Below are 16,971 nucleotides of genomic sequence, written 5' to 3'. Positions count from 1 at the left end.
GACTGTTCTTTCCTAAGACACTGCTGGACTTAAGATTAGAAGTCAGTAGAAACGGCAGTAGAACTGCCTTTGGGTTTGAAAACTCTTGATGCTTCCATTCAAAACTGCTGGCTGTAGCTGCTCATCATCAAAATGAATCATCAACATGAAATGCATCCAGCTTGAAACCAAAGTTGATGTTTACTATCTGTCCAGGTTTGAGGTCTTTAGTGAACCTACAGAGCAGCCATCCTGGAAGCTGTCTGGACATACCTAAGAGGATAATCTTGAATTTGAGATTGACCAAATTGATATAAGACTTTTGATCTTGCAAATTGCAACACACAAATATTAGAAATTACTTTTAGCCTTAAATATTAATTTACGGCAAATGGTTGCACCTTCCTCAGCTTGGTGCTTCTTATTGTTGTTCCTGTACTGCATGTATTGTTAATTTCATTCAAATGAAAGCAGTTGAGACTGATTAACAACCCCTTCTGTTACTTAACTGACCAGATCAATATCTCACAAGTTTTACTGGCTTAATACCAAACTCTGATCACTGTTACTTCATTTATTTGAGCAGTGCACTATATTGCCATTTACATTTGCACACATTTCAGTATATCACTGCAGCTATTTACTATCTTCCTAGAAAAATATCAAGAAATGAAGGCTGATTCAAGACTTTTGCACAGCACTGTAGGTCTCACAGGGTTAAAGAAGTTAGAAAAGCTCCTTCACTTCATGGCTACAACCCTTGAACCGGCTGTCTGATCTGTTGGTGGGCACAGAGGGGGTGTCACTCATTTTTTGTGACATAAAATGTCGATTTCTGTATTGACTTTGTGTGAATTAGAGCATGTAAATATTTTTCAACACATAAATCACATGAGCAGCTTGGACAGTCAACAGAGGAAACATAAATGAGTTGGGAAAAATGCAGAAAGACATTTATTTATGCACATTCTAGGATCCCATCAATCAGTAAAATGAGGCCAGATCACTAGAGAGCGACTGCTGACTGATGGCTGTGTCACTGTTTAGATGTGGGTCAGAATAAGCAGCCATCAGTCACTTCAAGGGAGACAGAACCTGGAAAGTCAGGCAGTAATGTTAAAGTCTGTAAGCTCAGATCGTAAAAGGTGAAAGAGTCTTTCTGTTCAAGGGGATAACGTTGGATTTTACTGGTAATACCACCGCGAATGGAGCAGATTATGATGTGGATGTTGTTGCAGTGTATGGATGTGAGCAGAGAGAAGAGGGAATAAAAATATGGGTATTTAAACTCACCCTGGACAGGACGACCTCTAAGGTGATGTTTTGTGGAGGAGCGCTGGGTACTGCAGAGACAAATGTAAAGGAAAGGAAAATGTCAGGAAAACAAACAATGCAACATATAAATCAATACGAAAAAACAACAATAGCTCTAATGATATTATTTATTAATAAAAAAGGAAGCCACTATGGAGAAAAAGTGTATTTCTGGTTGTACATTCAAACATGACTTTAAACTTTAAAATGTAACATGCTGGTTCAGTCCTGAATATGCAAACAAATCTATGCTCCTGCAAAATGACAACTACACATGTACATGCATGAATAGGAACGCTATTAATATTTAACGTAAAAAAAAGTTTAATTTTTAATGCTACTTTTACATTGTTATGGCTGCAATAATGTAAAAGGTCTGAAAATTACACATAACAAACAGAGCTTTAGAAAGTTAGATTTGATTTATTTCTATTTTCTGTTTTGTTGGAAGTGACACGCACGAGGACAACAGGAAGAACAGAGAGAGGATTCATGAATGTAGTGACGAAGGACAGAGACGAATACTACAGAGATTGGAAGAAAAAGACAATTTTCTCATGGTTTTGTGGCTATAGTAAGATAGAACACATACTGAGATCAAATGTTTTTAACATGACTGCTTAAGTCCTTCTAAACCTTTTACTTGTTAAAAATTTGTTTTATTTCCTAAAAAAACGAAACCAGAAGAAGCAAAGAAGGTGAAGAAGAAAAAGCTACAAAAAATAACAAAGGCAAAAGTAAAACATATATATACAAACAAGGGGGAGGGGGGGGACCAAAGTGAACATGATGGTCACAGGGGAAAAATGGGATGATGATGAAAGATGAAGAAAAAATACAAAAAAGAAGATATTGGGAAGAAAATGAAAGAGTAAGCATGAAGATCAGAAGATGAAAAAGAATGAAACATAAGAGCTTTTAAGTTTAGAGAGGAAAAAACTTGGTTTTAGTACATGAAAGCACAAAAAAAGATGAAGAGGAAGATGCAAAGGAAAGAAAAATAATCAAACAAAGAGGAGAAAGCTAAAAAGAGATCAAACAAAGACAAGAAAAAATGAATGGATGAAATAGGAAGACAAACACAAACTGGAGGAGCTCCACCTCCCGAAGTTTCGTGAAATTTGGCTCCAAAGTTCTTGTGTAATCTTGCTAACTGACTCACAGAGAGACCAAAAGCACTGAAAAACACCAGAATAAATGGAACACAAAAGAGAGGATGGTGGTGAAGAAGAAGAGATGAATGAATAATAGAAGAGAGAGTTGACAGACTTCTAGAAAAAGCAGCAGATGTGTTTTTGTGTCCAGCAAAAGTGCAACATTGGTTTGAGTGAACTGTCCAATCAGATGCCTGATTAACTGTCAACGGCTTATCTGTTGATTCAGCTGCTCGCTATTTATGTCTGTGTGTGTGTGTGTCTTCCAACGTGTGTCTATGAATCAGTTTTATTGTAAATTCAATTAGCCCACAAGTCACCGTTATCATCGAGACGCAGCCGGAAGATTCACAATACAGCCGCTCTGCATCTGCAAGTGTGTGTTTGTGTTATTTCAGATCATTTTTATGGTGTGACTGCAGCTGGACACACGCCTCCGTTCTCTCTGCCTCTGTGGAAGTTTATTAATCACAGCGTCCCTCTCAGCACACCCATCAGAAGCTGAATGTTGCATTGATATTAAAGGACTCAGTCTGTGTAGAAAATGTAAAGCACACTGTCCTACCATGCAAAAGCTAGGAATAATAGCAGGAGAGTATAGGGAGCCAGAGTGAAACTAGGACTTCTGAAACCTCATTCAAGACCCCTTCAGAACTATAGTTTAGAACCATTTGAAATGGATTTTCAGTAATGAAATTATAATTTAAATGCAGTTAAAATGTGTGACAATCATCAGATGTCAGATTTGTTTGCAGAGTGTGGCTAATATTAGCAGTGCTAGCACCAGCAGCATTTTTTCTCGGAGGGAAATGTCCACACAGCTTTTTCAATATTCAACTTTGGTTGGATAAGCATAAGTCGAGTGCTTACATGCCAGTGAGTCCATTACAATTTAAACAATCATACCCACGAGGGCTAATTACTGGACCTCAAGCTAATAATGTATTCCCTTTCTTCAGGCCAAAAGGTGCGTATATACTTAACAGATACTTCACTGAGAAACCTTGCTAGTGCCAGATTAGACCCCCTGATGGCTTCGGACCTGCATTAATTTTTCATGGTACACACATGAAAGCATCACATTGTTTCTGCAGATTTTCCGGCTGCATATCCATGAAGTGAAACTTTGCTCGCACCACACCTCAAAGGTGCTCTATTGGACTGGTGACTGTGAATTCCCGTAATTAAAACCAAATAGAAACTAGTTTGACATTATGCGACCTTTGCTACATGGCATGTTATCAAGCTGATGAGTACACTGTGGTCATAAAGGGATTAACATGATGAACATATTCCCAAACACCATTACACATTCACCAGCAGCCTAAAGTGCTGATACATGGCAGGATAGATTTAGGCTTCCATGTTGTTGGTGCCAAATTCTGATCCCATGCTAGGGTCAGAGTGTCACATCAGACCAGGCAACCTTTTTGGACTCTACTATTTATCATTTTTGGTGAATCGGTGTGAACTATAGCATCATTTTCCTGTTCTTATACAGAAATGGCACCCAGTCTAATCTTGTGTAGTTCTGCTTCGAGGTTTGATGTGTTGTGCGTTTAGAAATGCTCTTGTGTATACCTCAGTTGTAATGAGCGGTTATCTCTGTTACTATTACCTTCACTTCTGCTCGAAGCAGTCTGGCTATTCTCCTTTGGCCTCTCATACCAACAAGGCGTTTTCACTCAGACAGTCACCACTAACTGGAAATGTTCTCATTATTCGGACCATTCTCTCTTAACCCTAGTGATGGCTGTGTAGGAAAATCCCAACAGATCAGCAGTTACTGAAATCCTCAATCCAGCATGTGTGGCACCAATAATGTCAGACTCAAAGTCACTTCAATCGCCTTTTTCCCCATCCTCATCCTCAGCTTGAATTCCAGCAGCTGGTCTTGATTTTGTCTACATCTCTAAATGCTTGAGGTTGCTTAAACCCAAAGTTGACATCAACTGATGTACAATAAAAAAAATATTAGTTTAAGTGACTAGTCTTTCTGAGGGCAACTAGATGTGGACATGCCTAAACCTATGCTGAGTACTTTGTAATAGTCCAATTTTTCTTATGTCTACCAAGTGAACAATCCACACTGAACAATCCCTTTTCACCCTGAGAATGTCTAGTCTGATGTATTTATCTAGTCAAGTGTCCACTATTTGTAGGCCACAAACTCTTTAATAGTATCTGTGATAACATATTAGGCTCCCAGTGTCACCCACTGACATTTCACTCCCTGTGTCTGTAGTGGGCAGTGAAAGGTCAAATTAATCAAATCAGTGATTGTAAAGAATACGTCAAGGCTAAGGCTCTTGGATTTTTATGTGGTAACATTAAAATAAGATGTGAGATATGAGGATTTTGTCAGACAATCAGCGAGTAAACTAGTGCATGCAAGTATACGTTTCTTGAATCTATTTCTTTTCCTACGTTTTCTCTGAGTATTTTCATGACTTATGAACTTCCTCGTTTCTTCCTCCTTTCTGCGCCACACATGACGAACTTTAATACTGAACCATGTGAAAGAGAAAGTGTGTGTGTGTGTGTGTGTGTGTGTGTGTGTGTGTGTGTGTGTGTGTGTGTGTGTGTGTGTGTGTGTGTGTGTGTGTGGACTCCATTTAATGTGTCAGGCTAAAAGGAGGTTTAAATGAAGCTGCTCCTTCTTCTGCCTACTTAATTAAAGACCCCCGAGTCTCCTAATGAAACTCCTGACAGCAAGAAGGGGGGCTGTCTATGAGAAGGGCTAAAGACTGTGTTCCTATTGGCTCTTCTCTCGGTGTCTTTCTCTCACACACATATACACAGTGCCAGGTAATAGACACCACCTCGCCCAGCAGTTTTCAGATCTAAGTTGAAGTGCTGCTTGAAACTAGGACCAGTTCAAACCAGTCAGACTGCACAAGTCACTCTTTAATATTCTGGACTCCTTGTGGTTAAGGATATTAATAACATATTAATCATGTCTTCAAATCATCTCAAATTGGTTTCTTGAACACGACACTGTACTCAAATGGCATCTGCAATCACCAGATCCCAATCTAATAGAGCACCTCTGAGATGTAGTGAATAAAGAGATTCAAATCTGCTGCAACTGTTCGTCATGTTCATGTCTGAGGAATATTTCTAGCACCCTGTTGAATCTGTGCCATGAAGAATGAAGGAAAAAGGCGGTCCAACCCAGTACTAACAAGCTGTACTTTATAATTTGGATGTTGCTTCAGGGTCTGAAAAGTGAAACTGCTGTGTCTTAAAATGAGGTCTGGTTATCTTTCGCTGATATAGTCGTCAGAATCGGGATCAGAGTCTAGATTGTTTCAAAAATAGCATGACATTAAAGATGTAGTCACTTTGTGTGAGCTAAATGTGGTGGTTATGGTTATGTGACTAAATATATTCATAACCCATCGAAACAAAATTTAAGACAATTTACTGATCATAAAAATGTACTTTGTGCAAATTTGTATTTCAGACTTTTGAGGACCCAGCTGAATAAAATGCATGTTGCACGGGTGATGTATGGCCTGAGCGGAAGAATTTTCAGCGTGGACTGCCTCAGACTGAGATAAGACATCAACAAAATGAAAACACTCGTTTTATAACAAGTCCCAGCTTGCAAAAATAAAATAAAAATCCTCTTCAGATTCTTTTAAACTGGATGGGTTAAGTTCACTCTTGAACATCCACCAAAATCAATACTTTCTTCAATAACCACAGTGACAGCTTCCTATTGTGGGCAACTTAAAAAAAAAGGCCTGTGCTCCAGTGTGTCATTGTTGTGCTGCTGTTAGAAATTAACAGTGGACGTGGCTGGAAGGAATAGAAGCAATAGATCCTGTAAATATAATAAATTAGCTTTTCTTTTTGTTACTGTATGACGCTGACAATTCTTTCAAGATGTTCTGTATTTATTACTGTACTGTGTTTAATCAGTCTAGCCAAATAGTATATATATACAGCACAACCCAAAGAAGACAGTGAGCTGCTATTTTAACCCTCCAATTTTGTCCACCAATTTTCCAGAGATGTATTAACAGTGAGGGTTAGGTTAGAATCTTTGGTCACCTCTCGTTTCATTATAGTTTGTATTCAAGATGCCAGACTTTCTTGTATTTTCTCAAAGTGTTCTTGCACAACAGTTCAAAGTTGGCATATTTCAGCATGCTGTGCACTGCATCCTTACAAAATCTGAGGCAATGAGAAGAGTAAAGAGCAAAGGAAAAGGTTGCTTATCTACACCAGATGAACAGGATCTGAAAGTGATGTCCTTAAGAAATAGGAAAAAAAAAAAATCAGAGATTTATCTGAAATCTGAAAAAGTTTCACTGAATGGGTGGCTGTCAAGAAGCCATTCTTACAACCTGTAAAACACAGTGGAGGCTCTGTCACGGTTTGGGGATGCCTTCCATCCAGTGGTTTTGCAGATCTTATCAAAATGTATTAAATTATGAATGCAGAAAAGTACCATCAGATTTTGAACCCCCATGCAAAACCAGGGTAAAAGTATCTGATCCATCATATATTGGCCTTCCCAGAGCCCAGATCATTATGAAATAGTTTGGCATATTCTTTTTCCAGATAATGGAACAAAAGGCCTGGAGAATTCTGGAGAAGGTTTCCTGAAGACCACTGTGGGAATAGTGGACAAGATGTGCACAGAACTATATCTACTGCTTTATAAAGAAGTTTTACCTCTTTGCATACCCAAATGGGATTCATACAACACAAGTGCTGTTCACTGGTGAGTGAGTGGATGTTAAGGCTACTATCAAAACTGAGAAAAGAAGATGAAAGAGTGGATAATGGGATACTGAAGACCGGTGGAATTTCAGTGACAGAGAAAAAGCCTCTGTGACTTTCCTTCTGTTATAACATGGTCATGTCATGTTTCATTTCCTGATACATGTGATTTTCCACACTGAATAAATGAGGAAATGTTAAGACACAGCTCACCATCTGATTGGGTGGTGACACTGACGGCATCTGAGGCAGTCCCTGGTCCATAGCGATTGATGCCCAAAACTCGAACTGTGTACTCTGTGAACTTGTTGAGTCCCTCCATCTTGTAGTTTTGTCCATTCACCTCCACACTCTGAACACAAACACAGAGTATTGATTACATTCAACAAACAACCGAATAAGGTCAAATGAACTCCAAAACAATGACTCAGACTATCTAAAGCATCATAATCCATTGGTGATGGAGCTCACCTGCTCCTTGCCCGACGGGCTCTCGGTCCACAGCAGCCTGTAGCCCAGGATGGGGCCGTTCGGAAAGCTGGGTGGCTCCCAGCTAACCTGAACGGAGGTTGGAGAAAGAGCCAACGCTCGGAGAGACTCCACCTTGCTGGGAACTTGGACTGAAGGCACACACAAACACTTCTGTTACCAGTGCTGCTACTTTTAGACATGTGTTACCTTTACTGCAGGGACAGCATGATCTGATTTTCATGAGAGTCAAGAGGATAGCTAGCTATCATTTTATAATAAAGACCTATTTCACTCCAGTATCACTAAATTTAAGCATAGACAGGTTTAATGTCTTAAGAAAAAAAAAAAAGATAATATACTGACCGGAAAATCAGATGCATTTTTAATGATTTGACATTTCGATTTACAATAGCTTAGACAACCCGCTGAGTGAGCCTGCTATAGTAACATCTGGCCTATATAACTTGGACATTATTCAAGGCCAAATGTGGGCCACATCTGGGCCAGACATTCCTTGTTTTCCACCTGAGTGAGATCACGAGAAAAGAGGTGTAAGGAACCAACAACAGCCATGGATCCATCCATGCATCACAGCAAGTCTGGGTCTTTCTACCTATTTTCTCCTTCTGCTATTGGCTAACAGAGAACTCCATAGCTTGATGTTGGTCTTGACAGTCTGCCTCACTGAGCTCAATTGTAGTCTGACCCAAAATATGAAATAATGTGCAAAAAGAAAAAGAAGTTTTATACAGATGACTGAGCGTGTGTGTTTGTGTGTGATGGAGTGTTTGTGTCTTACGATCAGGTTTTGTGGTGATCTTGAGGGGGGCGGAGCTCTCTCCTGGCCCAACATCGTTATACGCGACAACTCTGAAGCTGTAGCTCTCCTCCGGCTTCAGGTTGGAAACTGTCAGCTCCAGAGACTCCGGCTCTGACACGTTCACTGACCTCTCCCTAACATGGAAAAAAGCACCATGGATTAACTGCTAATTACAGGAAAAACAAGAAAAGAAAGGAAAAAGAACCAACTGTCTTTTCCTGAAAGTAATTGTAATTACATATAACAACTACATCCTTTTTTTTTATTTAGGGTTTTATTTAAATAGAGGTAAACTGGGAGGTAATCCCAGTCCATCTCCACTTTGTAACAGCACAGATAATCTCCCCTGTAATCAGCTGCAATCTGTGTAATCCCTCACTGTCTGCTGCTAATCCTCAGATTACAGCACCTCTGCAGCCTCGCAGTTCTCAACTAATCGCCAGACCACAGATGAGACGAACCCAGATGCAATGATTAGCATGTTTCCACAGTAACATCAAACACACACACACTGGGGCGTCAGTTCACTGTAAGGAAAACATGCTGTTGCATTTTTAAATAAAGAATACTGAAAATATTCCTGGAGATAAAACATAAAAGGAAACTTTATGTTGGCAGGATTTTGCTTCCTTTTGATGAAAACAGATAAAACATCCCTGCACTGATGTTCACTGCATGCCAAATCTTGACTTCACCACTGAGAAGCACAAAAGAACTTTGTAACTCATCCTTAATTCAGACAGAAGGGAAATGGGATCTGCTCAGATATGTACTGTAAATAAATTACTGTAGCCGGGGATGGTGTGAAAGGTTTTAAATAAGCAGTAATGAATTCAGTGCAATTACAAGCTCATCATTAGTTCAATGTGCATGTCGGGGCGATCGTGGCTCAAGAGTTGGGAGTTCGCCTTGTAATCGGAAGGTTGCCGGTTCAAGCCCCGGCTTGGACAGTCTTGGTTGTTGTGTCCTTGGGCAAGACACTTCACCGGTTGCCTACTGGTGGTGGTCAGAGGGCCCGGTGGCGCCAGTGTCCGGCAGCCTCGCCTCTGTCAGTGCGCCCCAGGGTGGCTGTGGTGCCATCACCAGTGTGTGAATGTGCGTGTGAATGGGTGGATGACTGGATATATAAAGCGCTTTGGGGTCCTTAGGGACTAGTAAAGCGCTATATAAATACAGGCCATTTACCATTTACAGGCCATGTCTGTTCAGCTCATTTCAAGAAGGTTTAACATAACGAAAGACTCTCGCAGTCATAGCTTAGAGTTGTGGGACAAATACAAATGAACTTCATGTCTGTTAACTGTAGATTTGCAACAGGGCTCTGTTAGCCTACCTTAACGTAAGACACCGTAAAGTGTCAGCTTGTTGCTTTTAGAGGGAAATTTTCAATGGCAAACAATCCACTTGTAAAGTCATTTTCCAGGCCCAAAATCTTTGCTACTTCCCTAAATTAAAAAACACTGAGGCACAGTTTCAGTTGCTTTTAGCTTTAAGTTTTAGCCGGGATGCAACAATCAGTCAAATTGTCTCTTCCTGAGCTACCCATTTCCAATACTGTTTTACATCATATTTTCCCCAGTGAAACACTGCAAATGAGTGAGTAAAACCTTCAGAGAATTGTCTTACACCCACCTCTCAAAGTTAAAAGCAGTTTTCCAGCCTCTATTATATGTTTTTTCTTTTCTCTGTGGCAATTTCCATCATATTCCACTCAGGTCTGCAAATTTATAACAGTGACTTTGTGGTGACTTGTAAGTTTTTCTTCCACTGGACGTAGTATGGTGTCAGCAGCTACATACGGTGACAAGTTGAACTTGAGCTTTAATGCCATACTTCCCTTTTTTCCTTTACAGCAGCTGGATAAAACCTGTAGTTTAGAAAACTGTCTATCCTGCAGCTTAGTCTTTTAAATACTAGAGAGGATTTAAATTTGTCTCAATATGTACAAAATGCAGAGCAGTCACAAGTAAAATGTGTCTGTAGTTCTTTATAACTCCTACAAACTGCACCGTGTGTGTGCAGATTTAAAAAAATAGATATAATATGTTCATTTATAAGCATTTCGGCTGTATTTTAAAATTACAGGAAAAGAACACTTAGCTGTTTCACACTTCTCATTACAAAACCACGGATCAATCAGTTCAAAAGGTGAGAACACATTTCTTCTTTTGTTTGTTGTACAAGCCTGACACAAACGTGTCTCATTCCCTGCTTGTCTGTTAAAAATGGCACTAGACTCACATTTAAATGTGGATTAAACTAATGTGTCAGGTTATTGTTGTTAAACCTAACATGTTAGACAACTACAGGCAGTGTTTAGGGCTTAAATCTAACCAGCAAATGGAAAAGAAAAGAAAAACCACAGACAAACAAATGGTACATAAATCTCAGTCTTCTGGCTGATAATCAGAAATGGGGGTCTCCAGTTTAATGGCAGTGGCTGGAGCTGTATGAGTCAACTTCATTTATACACAGACAGACGACAAAAAATAGGACTTCCTGGTAAGTTATAAAAATCTGTTACTGTTACTTGATTTCATTTACTTCTTGTACTGCTGTTGGCTAATATGGGTGGATATAAAGCAGTTCAGCAACAGCAATCATGTGAAAAACTAACCCCTTTCAGCCACCTTTTTGTCTTACAGCAGGGTCCAGGTACTGACTCTTAAGGACACCTTATCAGCAGCATCTCCTGTCAGATGCAGAAGCAGTATTCTGTTATTGTAGTTGAATTGGCTTTGTTCATTTCACTTCAGCTTTTATTGTTAAGGGCCATGTGGCAGAGGCAAGATTGAGGCTAATCATGTGTATTACGATGGGATTTTTGACAAAATGAGCAACCTTGATGATGAATGCAATTGGGAGAATGCATGGGGGAAAGCAATAAGCCTCCTAAACCAAACGACCACCAACCTTTAACTTTCCACCACAGCTATAGTTTTGCTATTTGAGTAAAGTGAATTGGACTGAGTGTAACAATTTAACTGGTGTTCTAAAGACATTAAGTTTATAAGGGTTGTTTTTTAACTGGTTGTTGAGCCTTTACTGCTTTTTGATAAGGATGAACCCTAACTCTAAAGGGTAAAATGGACATATTACTACCTTTAAAGTTTGTCAGAATGTTTTTGTCTTTGCTCACTGACTGTCATTTCTTTTGAGGACAATATAATAAAAACATCAATTATATATTGATATAATTGATCGGCCAGAGGGGCCGATGGCGCGATATGGCAGCCTCGCTTCTATCAGTCTGCCCCAGGGCAGCTGTGGCTACAACTGTAGCTTGCCTCCACCAGTGTGTGAATGCGAGAGTGAATGAATAGTGGAATTGTAAAGCGCTTTGAGGGTCTCAAAAAGCGCCATATGAATGCAATCCATTATTATTATTTATTCAGATTGCTCAGGGTTGTGTTCAGGGCTGTGTTTAGGGTCATCACGTGGTTAACTACACCATATTTGGGTTTTACTTCAGAATTCCATTCTAAAGGTTCATTTACCAAGATCTTCATGTAATTCCACACACTGCCACTGAGATAGGATTGTTGCATGTGGCAGGTTCAATGACAAAGCGGCCTGCTCATACTATGATTAAAACGGATGTAGCATTTGCTGCGCTTATCCTCTTTAAGCTTCCCACAATTGTTCAATAAACAACTTACACCATGTGCAGTATATCAGCCAATCTGAACGAGGACCTTAGGTGATTTTTTGGGGGGGCAGTTTGTCAAGAGGTTATCAGAATTTATCATCTGCAGACCACAGATGTACACGGTAAATTACATGGCAATCTGACACACTGACACAAATCAAGCGCTATCACCCGCAGCAGCAGTGACACACAAAGGTTAAAGAAAACACAAAAGGTGAGTGGAGTTCTCGGGGTATATAAATCCATGTTTTTTTTTTCCAAGGCTGCCGAGTAAAAAGGCAGCGACACAAAGCTGTATGTGGAGGTAACCAGCAGGCTGGATACAGAGTGAACTCTGTTTGGCCTTGAAAAGGCCACCGTGTGAGGGCAGTAAGTCGGCTCGAACAGGAATAACCCACGGAGAGAGAAAAAAATAGTTCTTCCTCTGCTTACATCTTTACTGAGTCCTTCTCATCTTGCTGGCCTTTCTTGGTCATTTTTTCCCGCTCTCTAAGGATCTCACCTCTTTCTGTTTTTATCTCTCCCTTTCCTTACCCTCCAGAGTTTCTGCTCCACCCTAATCTCATCAGCCTTGGGGTCGCAATATAGCTGCAGTTTAGCAGCAACAACATCGCTCTCAAGTGAGACTAAATTCCACCATGGCACTAAAACCCCACCTGCACTAAACAGGCTTTCTAAATTTATAAATAGCATTATTAATTCACCACCTATTGTCCCATACTGCTGGCACATTTTCACTCTGAGCATTTGGTTTACTCCTTTAACATTACAAACTGCATTTGCAGCTTCAATGTACCTACAATTACAGCATTCAAAAGCTTCACATTAAACTCTAAATAACACACATCAATGCATGTAATTAGAAAATATACTGCTAATGTTAAAAGAAGATTTTGAAAACATCACCATGCAGCAGGCTAGTTCATTTTGCCAAAATTTCCTTGCAACAACTGAAAATGGTGCTCAGTAGTTTATATGGGCTCCATGTGCTCATATGAATGATTGACAAGGGAGGTCCTAATGAAATGATAGATGGTGTCCCGGGGATCTCCTCTCAAAATCGCGACCAAGACACCATTGAGCTCAGACTGCACAGTTTGAGGTGCAACCTGGAGGCATCAAGTGGACTGAAACATAATGTCCCAGAGGTGTTCCATTGGATTTAGGTGGGGGGGGGGCGAGTCGGTGGCATCATTTCTTTCGTCCTCGAGGATCTGCCTGGGTCCTCTTGTCCAATGAGGCCAGATATTGTTGTAAACCAGGAACCACTACACCAGGTAAGGGTCTGACAATGTGTCCAAGGATTTCATCCTGATACCTGGCTGTCAGGGTGTTGTTGCATGTAGAGCTCTGTCCCTCACAGATATGCCTTCCCAGATCCTCAATGACCCACCACCAAACCAGTCATGCTGAACGATGTTACAGGCAGCATTACATCTTCTCGACTGTTTCTCCAGACCCTTTCATGTCTGTCACATGTGCTCAGGGTGAAACTGCTCTCATCTGTGAAAAACACATGGTGCCAGTTAGGGATGGGTATCGTTTAGGTTTTATCCGATACCGGTGCCAAACCGGTACTTTTGAAACAGTGCCGGTGCTTAAACCGTGCTTAAAGAATGGAGAACACAAAATTGGTCCAAAAACCTCTCATGTTCAGCTGTTTTTTTGTAAAAAGATAACAATGTTAGCCTTTTCTGCAGCTATAGGGGATTTATGGCATCACTCTTGGCTGGAAGCAGTGCTTAAACAATGGAAAAAACACAAACTTTGTCCAAAAAACCTCTCATGTTTAGCTGTTTTCCACTTTTTCTTTGGTCATTTTAGCCTTTTTGGCCAGGGTGAAGGGAGCATCTGCCATCAAACAAGAGGACAGCCGCATGTAGCTATGATGATGTTTGCTAGTTCACCTTACATGCAATAATGTAATAACGTGGTTAGCCTACTCAATGTAAATTACACACGAACAACATTAAGCTACTCACGCAGAGAAGAACGGCTGCTGCTGCCATCATCATTTCTGCTACACTGGCAGGGCTAGGGGCCAGGACTCTCCTCTTCGTGTTTTTGGGGGATGTTGCTAACTCCGGGTCCGATAACAGGCAACCCACCCGCAGTAGATGTGCTCGATGTGAGGTCTCGCAGCAAGCTATCAAATACGGCCCATTTCTCGGCTTTTAAAAAAAACGCTATGCATCGCCAGGTGTTTCATCGGATTTGAGGTGTTACCTCCTTTGACAGTATCATAGTATCAGCTTAAAGCACTTGTTGCAGGCTGCTGAGTTTGCATATTTTGATGTGAAGTACAGCCAGACTTTTGACCGCTTCGCCTTGGGCATTTTTAATCTGTAGCTCTGCTCTAAAAGAACGTACGTACCTGGGCCCGCCTACTATCCTCGGAAACGTAAAATGATTGGCTAGAATCTAAAGTGTATCACAGCTCAGGAAAAAAGCACCGAAATGTGCGCTGCTTTTTGGTCTGGTTACTACCGTTTATATCAGAACCAGTGCCATCCCTAGTGCCAGTGGTGGATGTGACAATACTGCCATTCAAAATGCCAATCGGGCCTACTAGAGCAGAGTTTCCCAAATGGTGTGCCATGGAAGATTATCTGGTTCCACCTGTTTAGTACTCAGCATGAGTAACGGGCAGAACAATTATATTCTCTTCCACTAAAGGCAGTACAATTACTTGCTCTAATTAAATGGGTTGCCAACTGCCAGTAAAAGAGAAGAAGACGAAGAAGAAATTACATAATAGTCATGCTGTGAGACTACGCAGTGTGTAATAGCAATAGATAAATATTTGAAAAGAGAAAGCAGTCAGTCTGACCTGGGTCCCGGAGAAAGTTTTGACCCAGATGAAAGCCCTAGCATGAGTAGTGGTTAGAAAAAAACAAAAAAGGTATACTGCGGACAAACCGAGCCAATTCTGCTACACCTGGTGCGTGGGGAAAAATGATCAATATGCTTTTTGTAACACTTTTGTTTGGTGGTGTGCCGTGTGATTTTTCTAATGTGAAATATGTGCTGTGGCTCCAAAAGGTTGGGAAACACTGCACTAGAGGATGTCAGGCCCTCGGGTCACCATCATGAAGTCAGTTTCTAATTGACTGGTTGGAGACATTCACAGCAGTGGCCTGCTGGAGGTCATTTTGTAGCTCTGGCAGTGCTCATCCAGTTCCTCCTTGCATAAAAGAGCAGATACTGGTCCTGCTGATAGATTAAGGACCTTCTATGGCCCTGTCCAGCTCTCCTGGGGTAACTGTTTATCTCCTTGAATATCCCCCATGCTCTGGAGACTGTGCTGGGAGGCACAGCCAACCTTCTGTCACTGGCACATATTGATGTGCAATCCTGGAGGAGACTACCAGTGCAACATAGGCTCCAGGTGTCACCTCATGCCCTAGACCATAGCCAAAAAAAAAAACTAGTGAAAAAAAACAGTCATAAAAAATGAAAAGGGAAAAATGTCAGTGGCCTCCACCAGCAAAACCATTCCTACTTTGGGGGTTGAGGCATTGCTATCCCTCTAGTGCACCTGTTGTTAATTTTAATAACACCAAAGCTGTAACTGATTAACAACCCATCCACTATATAACGGACCAGATCAATAATTCAGCAGTTTAACTGACTTGATACTATACACTGATTAAGTAGTGAGGAATTTTTGATCAGCGTATAAACAACAACAAAAGCTTCCATAGACATTGACATTTACAAAATCCTGTTTCTGTGCCTCAAACTGATCATTTCGCTCGTCACCATGCTGATGTTTTATAAATGAACATAATTTTGCATTAAATAAGACCTGAAGTAAACAGCTGAGACCTTAAACCAGGGGTCCCCAATTCCAGTCCATGAGGGCCGGTGTCCCGGCAGGTTTTAGATGTGTCCCTGATCCATCACAGCTAATTTAAATGGATAAATTACCTCCTCGACATGTCTTGAAGTTCTCCAGAGGCCTGGTAATGAACTAATCATGTGATTCAAGTGTGTTGACCCAGGGTGAGATCTAAAACATGCAGGGGCACCAGCCCTCGTAGACTGTGATTGGGGACCCCTGCCTTAAACCTAATATGAATTGCTTTACTGAAGCATTCATGAAGTGTGAAACAGGCTCATTTTCTCATAGACAAACAGAGGCTAAACAATGTAACTTCTTTTTGCAGCCAGAGGACTCACCCAGTGTTGACCATTAAAAAGAATCCCGTCTTAAGGCACTTTTGAACAGGCTTCATTATTCAGACACAGAGAGACTATGTATTTGATTTGACGGCAGCTTTGCAAAGTATTGGTAGTGCTGTATACAACTTTATTACAGTTAACAGATGGGCCTTTTCCAAATGTAATTGGAGGAATTTCCTTCCTTATTTTGAGACTATAAGTGAGATAGTGTGGGTATACAGCAAAAAGACCTATTCAGATCAAATGGAAATCGTTGTTCATATGTGGTTTCCATTTCTCTTGGTTATATGCGTACTTTTCAGTCACTTCAGTTTCCCCATGCTGTCAAAATCACATCATTCAAAATTGCATTGTCACTATTGTACAATAATCTATCTGCCGGCGTTCTCTGCCAATCTGCTCCTAGTTCATCTAAGTTTCCTGTGATATCTCACTCTGCCCTTCCAGCCATCTAATGTGCAGCCCTCCTTGTGAGCTGGGACATCTCATCCAAAGTCTCTATGGGCCATTTGCTGTCTCCGCTCTGCTACCACTACCAACTTTGAGACAGAGCAGTTTTCCTACCTTCATTTTGGGATTCTGCACAAAAATGTCATTCCTCACTGTAGTCCAGCAGCCACAAATTTATGTCTAAATGTGACAATACATGCTATTTTCTCCAAATG

At 40.7% G+C, this 16,971-nt stretch overlaps 1 protein-coding gene across 1 annotated transcript in view; it reads right to left on the bottom strand.

The window, feature by feature from the left end:
- Nucleotides 1-16,971, bottom strand: part of dcc (DCC netrin 1 receptor) — a 339,139-nt gene that overhangs the window by 113,968 nt on the left and 208,200 nt on the right. Inside the window, exons 9-12 of the mRNA XM_005725637.1 lie at nucleotides 8,452-8,606; nucleotides 7,653-7,801; nucleotides 7,395-7,533; nucleotides 1,273-1,322 (exon numbers count right to left, since the gene is read on the bottom strand). Coding sequence (XP_005725694.1) covers nucleotides 1,273-1,322; nucleotides 7,395-7,533; nucleotides 7,653-7,801; nucleotides 8,452-8,606 — 493 coding nt within the window. The remainder of the gene's footprint in view (nucleotides 1-1,272; nucleotides 1,323-7,394; nucleotides 7,534-7,652; nucleotides 7,802-8,451; nucleotides 8,607-16,971) is intronic.

The sequence above is a fragment of the Pundamilia nyererei genome, unplaced genomic scaffold, assembly GCF_000239375.1.
Source record: "Pundamilia nyererei isolate P.nyererei 1_Seehausen unplaced genomic scaffold, PunNye1.0 scaffold00016, whole genome shotgun sequence".
Classification (NCBI taxonomy): Eukaryota; Metazoa; Chordata; class Actinopteri; order Cichliformes; family Cichlidae; genus Pundamilia; species Pundamilia nyererei.
Note: the sequence above shows the minus strand (reverse complement) of the source record. Positions and strands in the feature narration are given on the sequence as shown.